At 38.9% G+C, this 22,887-nt stretch overlaps 1 protein-coding gene across 1 annotated transcript in view; it reads right to left on the reverse strand.

Annotated features, from left to right (window-relative positions):
* Positions 1-3,390: 3,390 nt before the first annotated feature.
* Positions 3,391-22,887, reverse strand: part of LOC104150404 (cytosolic phospholipase A2 epsilon) — a 33,937-nt gene continuing 14,440 nt past the window's right edge. Inside the window, exons 7-21 of the mRNA XM_068945981.1 lie at positions 18,819-18,861; positions 18,160-18,223; positions 16,653-16,795; positions 16,404-16,493; positions 15,673-15,710; positions 13,412-13,547; positions 11,423-11,559; positions 9,932-10,154; positions 8,925-9,039; positions 7,974-8,111; positions 7,590-7,697; positions 6,554-6,745; positions 5,910-6,079; positions 4,408-4,594; positions 3,391-3,909 (exon numbers count right to left, since the gene is read on the reverse strand). Of these exons, the coding sequence (XP_068802082.1) occupies positions 3,701-3,909; positions 4,408-4,594; positions 5,910-6,079; positions 6,554-6,745; positions 7,590-7,697; positions 7,974-8,111; positions 8,925-9,039; positions 9,932-10,154; positions 11,423-11,559; positions 13,412-13,547; positions 15,673-15,710; positions 16,404-16,493; positions 16,653-16,795; positions 18,160-18,223; positions 18,819-18,861 (1,993 nt within the window). The 3' untranslated portion in view covers positions 3,391-3,700. The remainder of the gene's footprint in view (positions 3,910-4,407; positions 4,595-5,909; positions 6,080-6,553; positions 6,746-7,589; positions 7,698-7,973; positions 8,112-8,924; positions 9,040-9,931; positions 10,155-11,422; positions 11,560-13,411; positions 13,548-15,672; positions 15,711-16,403; positions 16,494-16,652; positions 16,796-18,159; positions 18,224-18,818; positions 18,862-22,887) is intronic.

Consider the following 22,887-nt stretch of genomic DNA (forward strand, 5'->3'; position numbering starts at 1 on the left):
ACACTTTTGCACACTGGAGGGCTGGTGAACTACAGCCCCTTGCGTGGCACAGACTGGCACCATGCAGAGTGCGTCTCACTGCTCGGCAGCGGGCAACCAGGCAATCTTTGGCCGAGGACATTCGAACAAACCAGTGTGCTTACAAAGGAATTTTTATATCTCTTCATAGCCTATAAGGGAGTAGATGGCTCTTGGCTTTCAGACTCTGAAACATAATTCTTCTCCCATCCTGACTTCCATGTTGCTCTCAGGCAGTAAGCTGTCTTGGCCAGGAAACAAGGTTTTTGTCTAGCAGAAAATATCAATGAAGATTTTCACATTTATTTTTGTACAGGAATGGAAATAAGACAAGCTCTTCAGCAGTTATTTTTACAGAAATAGAAGAGAAATAAATATACATTCTCTGTGCACTTGGTGGCCATGGAATCCCAGGGAGCCCTGTTACAGCTGCTTTGCTGTCTGATTCAGAGCAAGACTGGGGTCTGCACCCCAACATCCCGCATGAGTTCTCTGACTATCAAGGGACCTAGAAGTGGTAATGTATTTGCAATGTTTTTTCTCCTTGTGAAGAAGAAAACACATCTGGGACGTGAGATCAACTTCAAATGAAAGTGGTCTTTAAATATTTTTACAAATATTTCTTGTTTCAGCCAGGGAGCTTTTTCCAGGAAAAATATTGCATGAAACAATTTCCAAGCCACCTGTTCCACACTAAAGACTGTAAGACAGTTTCCACTGTAAAGGCAAAAGTTTTAAAATGTCATTCTTTTTCCACAAAAGTTTTTACTTTGTGCATCTAAAATAAGATGCTAAGTGAATGCTCTTCAAAAAAATGGATTTGGTTTTTTTTTTTGGGGGGGGGGGGAGGCATTATCTGAAATTACTGTTCATTATTCCATATGTTGCACTGGTATTTATAATGCCTCACTGTGCTGATCACTTCTAGTATCATGTGAGGTGGTCCATGCATCACTCATCTCACAAACTGAGTACTAGTCTATTCACAAGAGATAAACAAAATAAGAGAGCACTAGAAAAAGGCCATCATCCTCACTATTACAAATACTTAATTTTTGTAATTTTTTTTAATTTTTGTAATTTTTTAAAAATTTTTTGCATATGTAGTAGAAAATTGTGCTCATAAAATAGCCTAGTTTCACTTTGCAACAAAATAAGAGAATTAACAAAGGTAACTTCACAAACATGACATAATTTGAATTCATAAGATGTTTGGCACAGGAAGAAACTCTAATTTAAGAGCTGGACGCAATAAATATCATCCAGATAAACATTAAATAGATTAAGGATGGATAAGCAGTAGATCTCCAAAAGCAGCAGTCAAAGGAAGGTACCCTCAAAGGAAAATATTCCTAACGGGACTGCAAAAAGCTTAGCTGTAAATCTGTTGTGTGTTTTTTTTAATGATTTGAAAATAAAAAAATAGCTCCAGATGAACTTGTAGCTAATACAAGAATAATAATGAGGCAGATAGGACAGGATCACAGAGTAAGATAGGTTCATTCAGATCTTTTAACACAGAAATAATGGAAACATATTTATGTCTAAATACATGGCATACAGGCCAAATCCATACACTGGGAATTATCACTTGAAAAACAGTCTCAGCAGAAAAGTGGTTGAGCTTTCAATGTGAGCTTCTGACAGGAAGAGCTAATGCAGTCCGTGGTTGCATAAACGGAGATCTGAAGAGCAGGAGGATGTGATTCATCTCTTAAGGTTGATAGAAGATGGCTGTGTAAAGTTTCAGGGCCTTCTTTCAAATAATGGATATTGAAATACCAGGCAGGCTAAAGGATAGGACTGCAGAGTGATCTAAGGGTAGGGGAGAGAGACAGGTAGGTTTTGTGTTGGCCAGCAGGACACAGGGCAAACATACCCCACGGCTGACTTGGGAAAGAGCATAGCTACGTCGTATAGCAATTAGTCATGGTTAGAAGACAGGATAATTAGGTCTGATGAAAAACAGGGTTAATCAGGCTCAGACTGTGTCATGCAGTTCTCTGGCTGTTTTCTGTCCTGCTGCTACTTTTCTCCTGTAAGAGGACTGAGACAAATAGCTGCCATCCTGCTGTGTTTCATTTCCAGCAGAAAAGCCCAGAAACCATAAGAGTAAAAACAAAAATATCCCTGTGAGAGCGATCCAGTAAGGTAATTCTAGTGTTCTAGATCTGAAACACAATTACAACTGCCTCACGACAAGCAGGGCTAAGAGTTTAGATTTAAGCCTGCAATACTGTACCTTGAAACACGGTTAACACCACCATGCCCTTTCAAGCGTTTCAGTAGCATGAACACAATGAATATGCTCCCAGGTGAAAAACATGGTTCATGCCTTTTCTCCCACTACCTAAATTGCTCTGGGTGCACAATTAGCTGTTTTTTCCGAAGGACAGAAGTCTTTTTCTCCCACCTATTTCTTAGAACTTTGTTCCATATAAATAAATTGCTCACAAATCAATTATGATCAAGATCCTCCTGACCGCAACACCAATTCCACCCTGGTGACTCTGAAATGCTTAGCAACAGCATGAGCCTTTTATTATCAATAGTGAGATAATCCCCAGCATTTTCTGAGCTGCTATGAACAGTCTCTCCATGCAGCATAGCTCCACAGTGCAGGGTTGCTACTGTGAAAAAGTGAACTTCTGATGTAGTTCTTGTAGCACCATGGGAAGAGAGCCTTGGACAACTGTCTTCTCCCAGAGCATCTCTAAGATTTTTCACAATGAGGAACCTCTCAGGACAACCTGAGCAGCAAAAGACCATTTGTAGGATAGTGTTGAATAATTGTAAAGAATAGAGCTAAAAGGGAGCTCAAAAGGTCTTCTTGAGCTGTCAGATCCAATGCAAAGAGCTAGTAGCCACTTCCCATCTTCTGGAAAACAGGGAGAAATTGCAGGGCCATCTGTTCCAGAAGTGATTAAGACAGGTAAAGATGGGTGAAACGGGACAGTCAGCAGCAACTCCAGGAGAAAATGAAAGGAAGGGAACTTCGGCAGCATGACTACTGTTTAAGCTGAATATAGATCGTTCTGTGAACAGCGGAAAGGACTCCTTTGATGACATGAAACAAAGATCACTAAATTCAAGGGTATTTTTATGGATGGCGAAAACTTTACATGTTTTTACATCAATGGTGGTAACTTAAGAAAGAAATTTATCTTCAAAGCTTAGTAAAGAAGGCCAGCTGAATAAAAAAATTCACAGTAGACAGACAATCAAATCAGATAATAGCCTTCAGTGCATCAATACTTAAGGCAAGCAAGACCAACACAATGAATTAGCTATTTACCTGAGCGATGCCAGTTTAAGGGAATGCCATTCTGACAGACAGAAAAAGTATATAAATACTGTTTTGATTCACATTTTTAATGTGATACATATTTTATTAATATCTCAGACAACGCTATATTAACTTATAAGGAATATATATCAGTTGGTAAAGTAGCCAGGTAACAAAACTAAACTTTAATTTTCTGCTTTGAATTTAGGATTAAAAAAACAGTAAATTCCAATCTGTTCATTCTGAACAGCTGCTTAAGTGGCATGGAGTCCAGCAAGTCTTCATGGGATGCAATTTCTACTGTAAATAACACTGGCAAGCATCAAACACTTATCTCACTAGATAAGAGACAATCCAAGAAACATCACGTGGAGGGGTAAAGCAAGTGCACCACGGCTAGTACTTTTGCTGCTTCCTCCGTGCCACTGCCATGCGCAAAGCCCGAATAATCAAGTTTTCGTTGTTGAGGACATTGTAATCGGTCAATTTCACTAGTTTGTCAAAATTCTCTTCACTGAAGCACACCTCCCTTGTCGTAAATGGGGAGAGGATACTGGAGACATCAACGTTGCCTTCAGCCATCTCCTCTGGACTTCTTTCCACACCTGAGGGAAAAACCACAAGGAGGTTCATCTCTAAGATTTTATTGCAGCATGTGGTTCTTATCAGTCATTTAAGTAATTACAGGTAGAAAAGGGATATTTGGGAGAATGAGATGGTTTGTCAGAGGGATGTAAAAGTAGTCTAGGAGCACCATATTATTCAACTGATGGATACTCAAATGACTGTAAATGGCAACACTGCCCAGCAGCAGCAGTAATTGCTGACTGCTCCTTGGACAACATAATCTTTTGTTACCCAAGCTAGAAAAGGAGGAGCAAAAGGCACACAAGATACTAAGCAAGAGAGAAATTGAGAGCTTCTGGAGTTTTCATAGTTCAGACATACTGACACAGTGAGAGCAGTTATTTTTGTAAACGATGAGACTGATAATGCTGACATGACAAAGAAGGGCAGAGCTGACAGTGACACATTAGATGTGAAACGGAGGACACACTAAGCCAGTGACTTTTTATTAAAGTTGCTAGCCACAGATGACTCACCAGGAGCTTTGTATCTCTTAAAGGTGTCATTTACTAAGGGGAAAAAGAGCACAGTTGGAGCTTGCGAACTTTCAGCGTCTTCAAACACATAGCATTCCTTTAAGTTTTCCCTGTCTTCCTCGCTTATCTCAATCTTGGGAAATGGGATTCCTTGCCCTGAGATGTACTTTGCAATCTGATCCAGAGGCTGGATGAATAAATAAAAAAAGAACCAAAATTCAAAGACGACCCAGAGACTTGAATTTTCTAAACACCAGCAGTCAATACTAACATGGTTCGGATATTCCTCTGGGAACATCTGAAGTTTCATACGGTAATGGTCATAACACCATCAGACACTGCAGTTTTCTTAATTTCTGCATCGCTTTAGGCAAAAGAAGAAAGCACTTGGAGCTTGCAAAAGGAACCAAAAGCCACAGGACTGACTTTATAATTTCAATTAACAGGTTTTCTGTATGTTATTTTAGAAGGGAAAGGACAGTATATATACTGAAAGTATGGAGAAGGAACCAATCAGTCCAGATTACTCTGGGTTGTCTTGACTTCTTCATTATTTACCCTTTCCCAGTCTTTCTTTCCTCTGCATGGTTTGTGATTGTTTGATAATGACTCCCTATTTACAACATAACTTATTATCTATAGAAAAAAACCAAATTCATTAACAGCTCTATTTACTCTATACCTATGTTCATTTTTATATTATTCTCTTTAGATACATAGCATTAATCATAATACATTACTGATCAAGCCCTATATGAGCCAGTCCATTTCTCTAAGATTAGCATGAGATAAACAGGTCCAGAGATATACAGATTTTCCCATTTAACCTATTAAAGCATTGCCAGGACTTTCCATCATCTTTGTAGCTTCCTCAGTTCAAGGATAACCAAAATCAGTATCAGAGGTCCAGATAACACCTTAGTCAGCTATCTGAAAACTCTTAGGCCCACCACAGTGAAGACCTTGATGAGTTTAAAATGCCTATATCTCTCACTCTCTTCTAATGTCCTTCTTAGTTACTTTGAAATAAAAAGCATTTCATCATCATCTAATAACCTCAATAGACTATGCTGTTTTTCATAAGTACAGAATAGAAAAAACCATTAAGCAGGCTGTCAGGGGAGAAGGTGTTGCAGTAATATTGGCAACGCTTTCATTTTTATCTTAAAACAGACCAATGCCCTATCTAATATTTCTGTAATCACTGAATGACTTTGTAAAACTCTTCTTTATCATTCACCCTTTTGACAATTTGTCTTAGAACATCTAGTGTCAGACTCCTAGTTTAGGTAGAGGACTAGAAGGAAAGACACTTGTCATTAAGGAATGTAAGGCAGAATTTGTAACGCAGAGAGGCATGACCATTGTCAAATTCATGGTGGAAACCAGCAGACATTTGATTCTTCCCCTTTCAGTACTGGAAAGTTGTTTAAACTGACAAATTCTGGAGACCAAAAAACCATGGAAAAAAAAGATCTCAAAGATACCGTGGCTTTTCTTACCAATGTCTGTGACCCTCCACTGTAATTCAAATGCAGGATGACATCCACTTTCCTCTTAGATGTCAAGAGTGGTGGATAGCTGGTATTGATGAAAAAACCAGTATCAACCAAGGAGAGCGCATCATCTGCTGTTTCCATCAGTTTATTTGGGAAAGAGTCTAGCACTGTGTCTGAAACACAAATATTTCTTGTCATAACAAATAGAAGAGGAAATTGACTGTCTCTCTGCAGAAAGTTAAAGAGGGAAGAATAGAGAATTCTGCCCCTACATTTTCCCTGCCATCTGTTGACTCACTAGCAGCACTGACTTATAGCCATAACTGACCCACTACAGCTCTTTTGTTCCTTCCTTCCTGGACACCTCACGCAGCTTTGGCTCTAAAGGAGAGATCCCTTATGTCTCCCCAGGCTGAGGTCACCTTGGCCACTGAAATGCAGGCTACAGATGGCCAAATTCAATTTCACCCCCTTATGCCCCCCAAAAATTGAACAGGAGTCCAAATATGGCTTCTGCTGCTTCCGCCTAGGGAAGGGAGAAGTGGAGTTTCGGATATCATTTTTGTCTCTTCCTCCTTCCTGGAAATCCTAAATGAATTCCCAAACCTCCTCAAAATGTTTTGGAAAAACTTGTTGTATTACTGTGCCTTTCCACGTAGAAAATCCTTCACTCTCCAGGTACTTGCTGTGCATCTGGAAGCCCCTGAGAAAATTGGGATACTGTGCAATGGTTGGACGTCCTGTTAAGACATCTCGCAGAGCGGAAGACAGAGCACATGAAGGAGTGAGCAGACATGTGCCTACCTCATAAGGATTCATAGATAGAAAGGGTTCTTCCTCTGCAAGAAGGAAAAAAAACTTTCAAGTTTAGAACAGTTTTCTGAATGAATATTTTAAACAATGCAGTAGCTAATAAACTAAACTCTCACCCACTCTTGCCCCAAACGTAAATCAAACATAGTTACAAGCCTTTAAGGCCTATAAAATACAGAAGAGATGCATATTACACAATTAAATGACACACTACTCACAAGTGGCAAGCTTTCAGGTAATAAAACACTATCTCATATTCTAGGTTTGCCAAAAAGGTACCCACTTCTATTGTGAGGTGTGGCACAGGGGAGAGCTGAGTCCCAAAATATCTGTGAGGACTACATTGGCCCTTGATCAGGACACCTTCAGAAGACATGTGAATATCACCGAGCTGTAAACACGTAGCCAAGCTAGCAGGCCAGGCACTCCAGGCTTCCTGTACAATTAACGGCAACAGCGAGCTTTCTCCACAGACAGTTTTGCCTGCATGAGACAGCCTTCTTTCAGGAACAGACTTCCGCAAGAGCTATTTTCTCCATGGACTGTACTAGGGGCCAAGGAAGACTTCCTCCTAACCTAGGCACTTAAGACATGTTCCTAGTGCAATATTCTCTTCACCTCTCCACTGAAAATTGCTGGAGACTATTTTTCTCTACATACCCTTTAGAAAAGCACAAAGTTTTGCGGAAGAAGCAAAGTTGCTTCCAAATCAGGCAGAGACGTTTCTTAACTGATGTCTCTGCTTTGCTTTTCTCATCTCTCTCTGACCTAGAAAGCATCTCTTTAGGCATTAGACCTGTGCGTAGTTCCAAGAGAAGAAATGAAAGCAATAGATGCTGATGGTTTAAAAAAAAAAAAAAGTCTTCTTACCAATATCTTTTACTCTGTCTCTGGTCCATTTACTCCAGAAGTCCTCTGAATCAACAGCCAAATTCCACACATACATCGCATCTATGGAAAATATACTACTCCACATGCCTATAACATGAAAGAGTGCATACAAATTGATTGATGGAGTAAACTTGAAAGAATTTTAATTAATACATACCTTCAGTCTTTCCCCTTGGACACTTCCTTTCAATCTGGATAGATATCGCTGTGAGCATAGTTCCTGCATGTGTCCTCACTAATGCAGACTCACACCTGCTCAGCTTGTTTTCCCATGCCTTCCCAATGCTTTCCAACACACATCATGCGCTCACTAGCGCCAGCTGCTTCCTGGGTAGGCTAACATTCCCTCTAGATAATAGTCACCTTGCATGTAGCAGATCCGAGTCTCTGGGAGCCTCTTCACCAGCCTTCCCATAAAGAATTCACTTCCAAAATGTTCTGCACGAATAGATGCTCCATATTTCAGGAGACCAACTTCATAAGGAGTGAACTCCAGCCACTCTGCAGTGATAGCAGCAAGATCATCAAAAGGCGATTATGTTTTAACTATTGCTACAAAGAACAGCACTAGAGAACAGGGAAGAATCATAAGAAATACACTGTCTAGCTCATAATATGCTGCCAACCACCTATACCTGTATTAATATTGTTTGCAGTATTAATGAGTTGAAAGAACAGATTTTTCTTTTACATTAATGGAGGGTGGTCCCAGACTGTGAGGTCTACTGATAGAGCAATCTCTAGCAGAAAAGCTTTGGTCTGAATGAAACCATATGTGTTCCCTGCAGTTAGTCTTACCCAAAAGCATATCTTGTTCAGGTATGACTAGTGCCCTGTAGGGTAACAGTGACAAAGCACTTACTATTTACCTGGTATCATTTACTCTTGACTACTCATATTAAACAAACACTGCGAAAACTAACAGATGGTCATTTTCCTGCCACTAGACTCAAAAAGTAAAGTAATTATTCAAAATAGGACCACGTGGAATCATCATGAGAACTGGTTTTGTTAAAAGGTTTCTAATACTTTTTGTGACCAGGCTAAATTTTAAGCTTGGCATCTCTTGCACTACAAATACACTTTTGCTTATAACAATATTGAGAACTCAAGTTCTAAAGACTAAAGGTGTTTGCTTTTCTTTTTTTTTCCTTTTTTTTTTTTTTTAAAGTGTTATTCAGAATTCTTTGAAATGTGAAAAGGCTTTTCTCTGATTAAAATGAAAGTATCATTTAAGCTGATTACATACATTAAGTCTTAGTTCAGGCTTCTTAAATTATAAAGCTATGAAGAAATCTCAGTCATAACCATTACCTCTAAATGCCTGGGCACTATAGTTGGACTTGAGGTTGATGGCTACATAGATGGGCAATGGGTTCTGACCTTTATCCACTGCTTGCCGTTGATCCGAGAGTCTATGTTCATCTTTCTGGTTTTTAGAAAAGCAGTTAATGGAGTGAAGTGAAAAACAACTTGTACTTGAAATTATATAATGTGAATTATGAACTTTAGTCAAAAATATCTGTCATGGGATTTTCCAGACTTGCCACGTGTCCCATGAGCATCAGCTACCCTATAAGGGTTCTCAGGTTTCGAGACATGCAGAGAGGCTGACATGCAGAGGATGAATCTGCATTCATTGAGTAGAAAACATTATCCAGAAAGAAATGTGTGGCTGGATGAAAGGTAAGGTACTTTACTTGGCTGGAGCTCAAGGAACAGAGTTCCTCATATTTTAATATGCGCTCCAAGTATATGCAGATGCAAGAAAATATTGTATTACACATGGCAATTTAAAACTTCCTTGTATAAACATAAGCCAGAAGGAAACTATTTAAGTTATATTAAAAGTACCACTGTTTCTAACAATCTTTCTTAATCCTTGGTAACATATTCAGAGAATGGTCTTTCCTGCTACTTGACCCACCTTCATAGGCAAAGCCTATAACTAAGGCACTGTATAAATGCATATCTTCAATTATACTAGGGAAGTAAATTATTTAAGATTTTTAAGCACCTCTTCTAGTCAGAATATGTTTCAGAATATCTAATGTCTAAAGTGATTTGTTTACATTTCGACAGAACTTTTTCCTCAGGAATTTTTTTTTCTTTTTTAAGAAGCCAAAGTGCCATGGCTCCTTCAGTTCAAGGCCAACACCATTTTAAAGCAAGAGTAGTGTTTTAATAATGGATCAGAATATACAACATTTACTTGACCACTAAACTAGTTATTTGCATCAGTAGTCCTGAGTGTTATCCCAGGGTTTTTCTTCTCCTTTATAGTTCATCACTTTCTGGGGAAAAGGAGTAATATTTAGTACCTTATCATGTAGCATGGATTCAATGACAAGCCCCCACAAGTCTATGAAAGATGTGTTATGCCCTTCTTTAGTCCTCTCCATCAGGTCATTATAATAGTACTTCAGACAATCCAAAGAAAAACAGCAAATCTTCGATTTGGTTACTTGTTTGCGAGCTTCCTTGATTGCCTCCTCAAGATATTTTTGTGACCAGTTAGCATCTTCATATAAGTTTGCCATCGTCCTGAAGAAACATCAGAAGACAATAATGAAAGAGGGCTAATGTTGTGGTCTGGCCTCACAGAACTTTGTGCAACCTATTTGCTCTTTTCAGTTCACGTGGGGATTATGAACAAAAATTAAACACACCAGAAGTCCTCTCATTTCTAGAGCAAACAAAGCCTCTCGGGTTTTTTTTGGTTTTGATAATAAAAGTTTACGTGGGCTCAAACAAAAAAAAATCATATGAGAAAAAAATCCACACAAAGACACCACAAGTCATAACCAAGCCCATTTCTTGGAAGCTGGGGTGTATTCTAGGGAACAGTTTGCTCTAGTCTTGTATTTTTTCCCAGGCATCCATTACTGGCTACTGGTAGAGAGAGACAACTAGAGGGTGCTTGGGTCTTTGGCATGTCCTGGTTTGACCATTCTTGTTTGTCTCCTTGAAATCATAACAGAGACAGGTACGTTCAAATCTCCACATACATTCAGAGACTTTAGCAAATACTTAGACAAACCTGAGATTAAGGTTTGGACTGGCACATAATTCAGTGCAAAAACTGTCTTTGCTTTCAATCGGACATAGATTAGTAGTTTTGGTGATGTACCTTCTTATTGGTTTGGCTGTAAAAGCTTAGTATACTGCACTAAAGATCTGGCAACACATCTCCTATACTGTGGAGGAATGGAACTAGCTAGAATCTATAGGATTATATTTGAAATGTCTTTTAAATATTTAACAGCATCTGATGTATGCCCACCAAGAGAAAAGAGCAGCTGAAGATAAGCAACAATAGCCATAGTCTGTCTGAGACAGGTAACACAGCATCATTCTTTGGACTGTTTGCAACAGAGTTAATTCCACTAGTCCCAAATACGTCTTTTACCAGAAGAAGATGCACTCTACTACATCCAAAATGAAAGTGAGAATAACCAGAAAATGGCAGACATAAATTCTTCTTCCCATCTTTCTTCAATTTCCAGTCTAAAGACATATTCATTGCATTCAGTCTAAGGTATAATTGATAGAATATGAAAAGATTATAGGTAATTTACATGAAAACGTCAGGCACAAATTGTGTTAACATGGTGACAAAAGTAGCTGATGGACGTGATGATCAATCTCTTTGCATGTTTTGTTTCTTAGCTCTAGATGGACACAGAGAAGATCATTGGGAAAATGGAAATGCCTCTATTTAGGAAGGGCGATATAAACTGATGGTGCTGTACAAATAATCCACACTATCAAGCAAAGAGAACAAATATAAATCTTGTTCAGATCATTCTCACCACGTGGTTCCCGATAAACCACCAACGTAGGAAATGCAGTCCAATAGATTCAGTTTTTGCAGACCCAATAGGCTGCCATACATTGCTGTCAATGATCTTGTCCCTCCTCCAGTCGTCGTAATTGCCACCACTGGCACCTGTTCAACATAGCAAGGCAAAAAGCTAGTGAAAGCCATGCACATGTTAGAGACAAGCAATCTTTTTATTTTAGAAATCAGGTGAAAAGTTATAGGACCTGGTAGAAACAATAAGCAATGAAATGACTTTGTGGAAAAAGGATGTGATTGTTGCAGAAGGCTTCTATTACCACCACCTAATTGATGGGACAGTGAAGGCTTATATTTTATCCACAGAAAGGGGAGGGGGTGCTGTTTACTTAATATTTAATTGGAAATCAACCTCATTGCCCTGGAATTCTTCTCAAAGTGTATTATTAGAAGCCATCATAAAAAAATACAGGATTTATCATGCCAGAGTAGATTAGGAATCCATGATTCTGTCTCTAACAATGATTATTATTTCAGAGGAATGCACAACACCCTGTAATCAGACAAAGTGCACAATACCTTTGCCTTCCTGACTTCAGGATAGTAATTACTTTATGTCCTGAAGCACAGTCATTGATAAGGCTTTCTTTTTTTTCAAGTTTGAAGTATAATTGAAGAGACTATTCTTATCTTAATCTTTTCCAAATCTAGTACACCATTTGTTTCCTTAACATCTTGAGTTGCATGGCTGCATATATGCTGTGTGGAAAGGTATATCTATATCTAATACTTTTTAAGTATTGATTTCTAATTTCATCAAATGGTCTGCTGCTCATAAAGTCAACGAATAAAGCCATGAAGAAAATATTTTCCCCCTACCAACAAAATAAAATTTACAAAATTCTTCCTACCCTAAATTTGATAAGAAGCTAAAATCTAGGACTTTCTACAAAACAATAGGGGAAAAAGTCTAAATATCCTAATTAAAATACCTCTCTTGAATAATTTCAGAAAGTTTTTACTTTTTCTAACCTTTTTCAGTATCAGTTCAAATTCTAATTATACATTTAAACAGAGAAATAAAATGAGAGAAAAGCTATTTTTACAATTTTGAAATTAAAAAAAAGAATAAGAGATCCAGGATAAGTAGACTTTTTCAAAAAACAGTTTTGGTCTTAATACATGACCACAGACAACTATGTAAAAGCGTTCCTTCCAGCCTTTTCAAAAAACTAAATTTCAAATTCAAAGTATGAATTTTTAATATGTACTTTTAAATACAACGCACAGTACTATTCCTTATAGTTGCCTATTAAAGAGAATTCTTACTGTTGGTATGTTCTTACCTTCGTGGTCCTCAAAATCCAACTAGCCATAAGCAATCACAAAACTTGTGACTGAAATACACAGGCAGGAGTAGGGGGTCTACAGTGATAAAGCTACACTTTTAGTCAGCTGTTTCATCTGTGCGTCTCAATTATTCTATAAGATTCACTCGACAGTTTTATTCTAGTAGTCAGTCTTCCCAACACTACACCTTTCCACCGCAGAAACCACTTGAAGTGCTTTTATTGAGACGTTTGTGTGCAAACTTAACTACCTCAACTCAGAATCCCCTTACAAATGACATGACTGACTCCTTGCTTTCATTAACGAGGTAGGATACACTATTTCCCAGGCAGCATATTCCAGTTATTCCATGTGTGTCCACTATAAACTTTCTTCCTGAGACTCATATGAGGAATTTCAGGAATAAACAGAAATTGGCTAAACTGGGGCCCTGCTGAGGAAATACTGGGCCTCTGAAGGCAAGTCCTCCCTTCCCTGCTCTCCTGCATGGGCCAGCTACTGCTTCTCTTGCTCCTGTCTCGTTTCTCAGGGAGCTAGGCCTGCACCAGAACAGCAGGATTAATTAGGCTATTTATTTGTATTCATGTTTTCAGTTTGTGGACCAGGTCCCAATCACTGGAGAGGAGTTGTTGCAAGGGACTGTACAGCTTGCCTCATGGTCTTTCAGATCTTCCTCCAGCTGAAGAATCTTTTTCAGAGCAGCAGCAACGTATTTCTTCCTTTTTCGCAGGAAGTCCTGCTCTTCCCTGCACAGGCTATAACCCAAGCGCACATCTAGATCTCCTGAGCTGGAATAGACCATGGGACAAACAAACGCACATGCTATTTTACAGCTTATTTCAGGATACATAGGACAGTCGGTCAGTAAACTCCATAAGTAATCTGTAAAACAAGCTATTTCCAAGTGTGCCCACTGATCAAGGAAGAGAAGAAAAAGTAGTATTTCTATTACCAGCAAGGAGTAGCAGTAAAGATAGAGAAGTTTCCAAGGTCTTTTAGATTTCTTGTGAATATGGACACAAAGACAAGACATATAAGCCAGAGAAAGATCACCAAAAGGGGTAATCTCAGGGGTAATTTTTCAGTATCCTTTTCATTTTTCCATAACGACATCCTGGAAAATTCAAGTGATGCCACCAGGTTTTAAAATTCATGTTCTCAGTTCACTAACAATTTTAAAAAATGGAATCCCTGAGGAGCTGTGTGATCAGACTTGAACTATAGGACAAGCTCCACAGTATCACACCCTTGGTCAAACTTTGATGAAATTCTGCTAACTTCTGAGGCTTTGCAGAGGTATTTACTGTGCGGTGTTCTATTTGCATTGGTTTCTGATGCTCACTTCATTAGTCAGTTGTTTTGTTTATATTACAGCCCCAAACGTAGTAACACAGCAGTGTGTCAACATGTAAGAAGGAACGATTACACACAGAAGGGTCAAGGTTGGAAGGGACATCTGGAGATTGTCTAGTCCAACCTCTCTGCTCGGAGCAGGGTCTGCTAGAACAAGCAGCTCAGTGCCATATTCCATAAGGTTTTGAGTGCCCCCAAGGAGGTATTCTTCTGGGAAGAATTTTTAATCCACAGCCCGGATCTGGCTGGATACCCAGTATAAAGAAATTCAGGTGCTTCTTCACAGCTTCACCGATTCCTGATGCCTTTTACCTGTGTACTGAAGAGTTCTCTAGATAAGCATTTCCACGTTTCATCCTACTGACATATAAGAAAATTCACCATTTTTTCCACGTGGGGAATCATGCTGAGTTTTATCCCTTAAAAAATGTGAAGCACAGGCCAAAGATTTTGCAGAGAAAAGGTACAAAAAAACAAACAAAAGGAAATTCATGTTTGTGTGCCCTCAAAAATAAAAATATGCTTGTTACTGAGAAACTCATTCTCAAAATTGCCCAAATCTTCCAGGTCACATCACCCTCTGGTGGTTGTCAAGCCTATTCTGAATATTATTCTCATCACTATCTCACAAACACAAATGTTTCATAGGCTAATGCTGGTAACTTCTGTTTCTCCAGCAAATTTGCTGAATCATAGTTCAATTTTGAAAACAGAATAAGGTCATTTGATCGATCTTCTAAAAGTGAACAACTTTGTCTTAGTGACAGATGAAAAAAATGATGCTTAAAAGTCCCAAACAACACTTTCTCTTGCTCGCTCACTCTCTCTCTCTCTCTCTCTCTCTCTATATATATATATGTATTCTGTTAGTTTACATTTTTTCGTAGCTTTGCTATTGAGCTGATATTGAGCAAGCAGCTCTTTTTCCTATGCTCTGAATTTCACCTACACAGGCTACTCCTGGACCCTGAAAACCCATTTTTCTTCCCTTCCCTATTTCATCTGATAGCAACAATGCCATGAACCAAATGAAGTTGTCAGCTACACTAGTCAACACCCTTGTCTTCATTTTTACCTGCCAGTGGTGCTAGTGCAATTCTATTGCTATCATTGGTTTGGCAGAGGTGCAAGCGGTCAGATCTCAGTTCACATTTTGTTCAGTGAAACAGGAGAAGCGACAGAACCCAGGCTGCTCTACCCTTGCTGTGTTGACATTGCAAAGTCAAAGAAGGTTAGAGATTATCTCAGGCATTACACAGATCTCACTCTTAGCATAAAGAGGCAACAAAACTAATGTGTAAGTAGTGCCATTTTACTCACTTCTAAGGATAGTGATCATAAAACGGGCTAATTTACTCAGAAAAAAAGTCTCACAGGGTTCATAAACTCGTATTGAACTCCATGCACCTGCAACTGATTTGGACTTACCTTAGACATCTATCTGAGCACAAGATAAAGCATCCTCTCGAATTGTTTTTCTCTCTCCACTGACTGCAGAAAAAGCCTAGATAACTAGCTTACAATAATCCTGGACACTAGGACAAGAAGAGGCTATCTTACCATTTTCTTGCTGTCAAACACAAGTCAAAGGATTGATCCTAGAAATCAATAAAATAAAGTTAAATACCATCAGATTCTTAAACCTTCCTTCCAGCTCAAGCAAGGCTCATTCTGTAAGAGAGGAGGTTCTCAAATGATAATTCAAAGGGCTAAGGACATTTTTTTGGTACAATGAACCAAGTATCATTCCCCGCTCCGGAATCAAATTCTCCCTCACCTACAGAGCCTATCTGCTTAGGGAGTCAGTGAGCAAGGAGCCTGCACATTGTGCTAACTCGCAGCAGTCACACCTAGGAGGACCAGCAAGAACCTGATGAGTTATTTCATTCCAGAGAAAGAGTTACATACGAAAGCATACTTTTAATGCCAATATAGACAAGATGAGATATGAAATTAAGCTTGTGTTCCGGAATTTTTTCGAATTACTAGCCACTGTAGAATTACCCCAATATTTACGAAGAAATTTTGGTATGCATGTACTTATGTCAGTCATTTTTATTCCTTGAAACCACTTATTTGTAATGATTTTCAGATTATTGTAATGACTGTTAACATACGCTTCCTTAAAATTGAATACACCAGTGTTTTATTCCTTCAAAACATTTTCAATGAATGTTTCTATGATTTTATATGGTGATTTTGTTCATTCAATGGCTTTATTTCTAGCGGGACAAAATTAAGCATGATAACTGTTGGAAAACTATTTATTTAAAAGGGTTCACAGCACTCACCTCATGTACTGTTATTTTCTTCTGCAAAGGGAGCAAATTCAGAGGCAGAGAAAGGACTCCATTGTTCACTGTTTCATTTTTATCCATCAGCTGAAACAAAGTGGAAAGTGGTAGGGATATAGATGAACATGAAAGGTTTGTCATCTCCAGAACTTCTCCCATAAAGAGGATTAGTTCAGTTCATTGTTTAATTAATTTCTTCTGCTATTTTCTTTAAAGTTAACGATAACATACAAAAGAGGAACATACCTCTTTTGGCAGTATGATATCCAGTCTTGTCTGGTCGTTTATGACACAGTGAAATGCAATGATCCTAAGGCTGGGGTCAGAGTCCAATAAAATCTTCTGGCTTCCTTCATGGGATCCTTTCACTATGAATGTAAGTTCCTGATCTAAACAGAGATAGGGAAGAAAGAATTTTAACTGTTCCAAGCAAACACACGCAACTAATATGTAAAATCTACCTCTACTCTGCACACTTTTTGTCTAGTTTTCCTTATAATGTGGTGATTAAATAGACTTCGGGTGTCTAAAGTAGATCAAAATCTAATATAAAATATCTTGGTGGATCTGTATAAAAATAGTAATGCCTAGAAATCACATATTTTTGAAATAATGCAGAATGGTTATTTGGTAGGTGCTTTATATGAATAATAAAACCAAGATTTAGATTTAAAGGAGTGTCAGTTTAAATGAGTTTTGGATTATTCAAGTGGAACAGGAGATTGATTTATTTGATGCAAGTCTGCTCTGACACAGTCTTGTACATTTTAATGTGTCACATTTGCTACAATAGCCAAATGTTTCTAAACGAAAGTCAAGCAGACTGATGTGTGCCTTCTGTCACTACTGCTCAATAATAATCCTGTCACCAAAACTGAAACAACTGATTAACCCAAAGGCTGTGCTTCTTGCACAGAAAAGCCTTTATATTCACAGAGAGATCCTATGCTGTTTTTTCGCAACCTTAGGGGCAACTGGCATATAATTTTAGGTCGTTCATCTTTCCTGCCAAGTTACATTTCAGACCGAACCTTCCCATAACAGCACTCCATAATTGTATTTGCTTCAAAATGGTTCGTTTTCCATTCATGAATTATCTAGAAATAGTCATGATTTCTCAAGATTCACCCCATAAGCAGCTTTACAAAAGGTACTATTCATTCAAGTGAACTTTAAAAGGCTATTGAAAAGTTTCATATTTACTATGACTTCATTTTACAAGCAAAAGCCTGATTTGTCAGTGATTTGTAGTTTGTGCAGACATTTTCTTTTAAGCTCAAGAGCTTAAGTTTATAAGTTTATTATTTCTGCTCAAGCAACTCGAGGGAAAAAAAATCTTTTTCAGAATCTAATGTACAGAAACCTTGTATGTACTCAAGCCCAAATTAAGCATACAGGCTAAGATTTCTATATAGGATTGTAATTATAAGATAATTTTAAAAGATCCAAATTAATTAATTTCCATTCTGACCAAGCAAAACACAATGGTAACTAATATAATTTATTCCAAATTTTTAATTCTATTATATATAGCGTTATTTTTGCATAAATCTAAGATTCACCTGGGAAGCAAATACTTAAATAATTTAGACTTTTGACAGATAAAATCTTTCCGCAAGGTGGGGCATGGTGAAACTAGTATCATGGGACACAGCCAGGGTAACATGTACAACAGACTATTAATTTTTCAGCATCTGTTATAATGACTGAATTACAACACTAAAACAATAGGTTAATGAAGCAATAACCTCACTTGTGGCTTGCAGCTTCAGCTTCCCTGTATCCACTCTAACCTCCAAACAGGAAACTTCACGTGCCTGTAACAGGGAAAATAAACGACAGAAAAGAATAGTGTAAGTGTCACTGTGAGTGATTCATTCTGTTCTCAACCAGCCCCTCTAGTTCATCAATGAGTAACATTATTATCTATAGTTATCATCTCTTTAGGTGACATGAGGATAATACTGACATGGTATTTTTGCCAGGTTGGACAGTAAAGAGGAACCGCTCATGAGCTGCTTTAACTTGGAAGTGAGAGACAAATGAGATGATGAAGGTGAGACCTATTTAAAATAACAGGTATCTTGAGGTATGGGACTTTTTATGGGCATTGTATCACCTTCTTCATTAGTCCCTGCTAGTTCGGGGCATAACGTAAGAATAATTGGTAGGAAACTCAAACTTCTGGCAGAAAGTGGGGGCTCTGCATAGGGTAACGCTGACAACTGTATTGTTGCCTGCCTTTGACAGAAGGTGGCACTCCACAGGAGCGCTGGGAAACTGGTGATTCTTAATGCCAGTTACAGACCCTTCTTCTATGGCTGATAGAACAGGCTTTGGGACACAGCTTAAAGTTTCCACAGCTAAATATGTGAACATTTCATAGGAAAGATCATAACAAATGAACATTACCACAAGTACTCCGTTAGTAATGATGGCATCAGGATAGTCCACACTGAAAAATAAAATAGAAAATACAATATCATGGTTGGAATAACTCAGATAAATATTTAAACGTTACATATTTTTCCCCATCAATTTTGACATTTCCAACTTTAATATTTGTTCTCACTCACAAATGCTATAAGGCTGTTAGGAGGCAAAATTCTAGCAGATGGTCTGAGTGGCCCGTTTTTCCACACTTCTCTGTCACGATAGAATATGAAGCTGGGCTTTTTAGTGCTGTGGATTTCAGACTTGCTTTACTATACCGCGTAATGATTTCTCAAGTGTAACATACTGTGTTTGAGGAGAGCTGGAGACTATCTTAGGTGTTTTAAATATTTTCCATTTCCCATTTCACGGGAAGATCACAGAATCACAGAATCGTTTAGATTGGAAGGGACCTCTGGAGATCATCTAGTCCAACCTCCCTGCTCAAGCAGGGTCACCTAGAGCATATTGCCCAGGATCACATCCAGACGGGTTTTGAATATCTCCAGCGAAGGAGACTCCACCACCTCTCTGGGCAACCTGTTCCAATGCTCTGTCACCCTCACAGGGTGAGGGATCTACCACACACTACCAGATTTCAGTATAAACTCACAGGAAAATAATTTTGCAAAATTTTCTAATACAAAAATCCTCCCAAAATTCCAAACTTCATAAACAGTCCGAAGTTTAATTTCCAAATCAACATTCCCCTCTAAGATAACAAAAATTAACTGGCTAAACATAGCAAAGAACATGCAGGAAAAGGTTTCCAGTGACAAAGACGGCTAAGTAGCAGAAGCAGTTACCTAAGAATTTTGTAGGATCTTCTCTTTTTGAAAATGTATTAAAAATAAGTTCAAAGAACATCTATCAGGAAAGGGCAAAATATATTCAGTGTTCCTAATACCATTCAGGGAAATGGATTTAGTTATCATTCAAGGTTTTTTCCAGACCCAAAATTCTGCACTTATTTTTTATGGTCAAAAAGTTGTAGCATTACACATCACATGGAGTCACAGTACTCAAACACTTCATTAAAAACAGTTAAGAGGGAGCTGTTTGTCAACAGCATGGGTGGATATCAAAAGGTCTCAGTCTGCCTAGCCTGGTGAAAAGAAGGTAGAGAGACAGGCAAAGATATCTCTTCATGGAGGTAAATATCCAGGAGAGTGTGGTATTATCTGAGTTACTGGTAATGGCAAAGTATAAAGTTAGATGGGTAATGAGAAGATTCAAGGCATAACCTTCAAACAGAGTGGAAGAATACTACAGAATTTGCATCGGAGCACAAGCTCCTGGGAAAAGCAAGGATGATACAGGCATTGAACACTGATGGCTGAGGTGGTATCAGCCTTGCTGTTACTGCCCTAAGGAAGCCTGGCTGTCATCAGCTGTTGGCCACGCTCTGCACTGTGATCTGAACTCTCCTTACCCCGTGTCTCACAGCTTCCGCTGATTCAAGCACAGACCAGAAAGATTTCTTTTCTCCCCCCGGTGACATACGCACTTCTAAGAAGAGGGAAAGCATTCACCTTTCTTTGAAGCTTTGAAAATCAGCCACGGCTAGAGACACGAAGCTGAGCTCGGTGCAGAGGAGCCCTTACTCTTCAGATTGGCAGGGACCTTTGAATATTTTGCCTACTCCAATATTTTGGAGCACTGGATAAGGTCCACTTCTTAGGGTTAAGTGGAAATTTCCCTAGCAAACATCCTGATATTGCGTGGCCCACATTACATATACTAACACTCCTGTCCTCTTCTTGATGCCTATTGCAGTTTATGGTTTCTGGCCTTTTACATAGCAGGTCTCAGTCTTACTATGAGAATTTGCAGCCTACAGCAACGAAAGCCAGGAACAGAGATCCTGGGGATCTTTCCCTACTAAACATAGGTTGCACGGGTGCCTACGATTGTGGTGGACTCAGTGACCTAGAGGATCACTTCCCACCCTGTGCCTCTACAATACCTAATACAGATTGAACTCTCTTTTCTTCCTTGCTAGGTCAGTGTGCACCTTGTCTGGCTTATAACGAAACAGTCAATACTGTATAGAGGAAGTTATAGATACACAGATTCTCACATTACAGTAGAGTAGGCAAACGTGCTCTGTTCCAGAGCACTAGGGAGTCTAGATTTCTGCATACAAATCTATACATTTTAACTCTTTCACATCAGATCCAGCTCCCCCTTCTTTTAGTGGCTTTCACATAGCATAGGCTACTTTTCTGAGCTTTCTGATGACTTGATTCCTGTTCCAAGTTACACGGAGAGAAACATGGAGGATAGCGTACAATCTCTGCGGTCCAAATCAGACATAGAGACAGCTTACTCCCAGGTAATTTGTTTCTCACCTCCTGCAAGTGCCATTGTTTTATGAAAACAGAAGAGAATCACAGAAAGTCGCTGTCTCTCAACACTGAAAGAGAAATATTTTTGAAAAAAATAAAACTGTATTATCCTCAAAGAAGCTTTGGCTGTGTTCTTCCTTGACCTAAAACTTTTGCCTTAAGTACTCCTTCGGGCCATGTGATTTCCTGTCACAAATATAAACAATACACTTAGCCCCACACAGATCAAGCCTCAGCCCAGTAGGAGAGTTTCCTCAGCAGTGCCCAAACCAAACTACTAGTAGGGTCTGCTGCTCCCCCTAAACACAGGGGAAATTTTTCAAAAGAACACAGCAGAACTACAGAAAGAAAAAGATTTTTATTTTCTAAAAATGATGCTTTAGCCATATTTCAATAATTAACATTAAAATTTTATACAACTTTTTGTACATCTATTTACATTTCTGTTGTGGGCTTTGTTTTAAACAATTTCACATTTGAAAAAAGAAAAGGGAAGGGGATTTGAGATGAAAAGTTGTATGAGAATAGTCCTTCATTCTTCTGGGTAATATTTCAGATGAACCTCCTCAACCTGGGACATCTGAAAGACAGGAAGAGGCCAAAAAGATGATCAGCAGAGCCAGCAATACTCCGGCCCCCTCGAACCTCTCCAGCTCCCTTGCAAATTCAAAGTACCTTTTAGTTCATTAGAAGTCCCTTTGTGGCCCCTTAATATTAGGGCCTGCGGTTCAGTAAAAATCAGAGGGAAGAGGGATGTTGAGTGAGCGAAGCCACCTAGTCCAGCGGGATCCTGTCCCCTCAGCAGTTCGTAAAGGCTCGTTCTGTTGCTGTACACTACCAAGGGAAACACAAGGGAGAGAGCCCACATTACCTCTGAAAAAAGAAGATCACAAAATAACACAAAGAACACTAAAATATACAAATCAACAACCTGTGTACAACAGACTTACCTTTTCTGTCACTGCTGCTGCTCAAGGGCAGCAGCTCTCACGCCAGCTGGGTTCATGTTATGTGCCTATAAAACACTGGACAGGTGTTTGCAATCCCTTGGCTCAGTTGCTGGTGGAAAGGCACTTGGAGGAAGGAACGTGCCTTCCTCTCTGGGTTGTTAGGATCAAATATCGGGTTCTCAGAGCCTGCCACAGGTAGTGGCAGCAAGGATGTACATTTGTAGTTACCGCAGGCAACGGTGTAAGAGTGAGGCAAAACTAGGGAGGGTACTCATCTTGCAGTTGCGGAAAACAAACTACCAAAATGACAGTTTTCTTCCATTTTAAATCCAAGATAACTGGAATGAATGCAAGAACCAAATTTCATACAGCCCACTGGTGATTCAAAAGCAAATACTTATAACATACTTTGGTAAAAGTAACCTAAAACACAATCTTTGCCGTGAGGTCAACAGGCAAAGATACGAGTGTGACAAAACTACCACTGTAGGTGCAACCCAGGAAACTTTCTTGGCCTAGGGTTACATTTCGCATATGAAGTTATTCATCTGAAATGCTGAAAAGAAAGAACAAGCTGATAGAGTAAGTTTTCCAATTGGCAGTCAGTAAGACCTGGACTGAAGATGAGGAAGTAAAAGGCGGTAAACTGCTTTGGACAAAACGTCATGGAGATAATAATTACCTTCTCAGAGAAGCTGCCATGTTTACCTATAAAAAACATTCTGTTCTCATTGTTCCCATCACAGTATC

Source organism: Struthio camelus, chromosome 5, assembly GCF_040807025.1.
Source record: "Struthio camelus isolate bStrCam1 chromosome 5, bStrCam1.hap1, whole genome shotgun sequence".
Taxonomy (NCBI): Eukaryota; Metazoa; Chordata; class Aves; order Struthioniformes; family Struthionidae; genus Struthio; species Struthio camelus.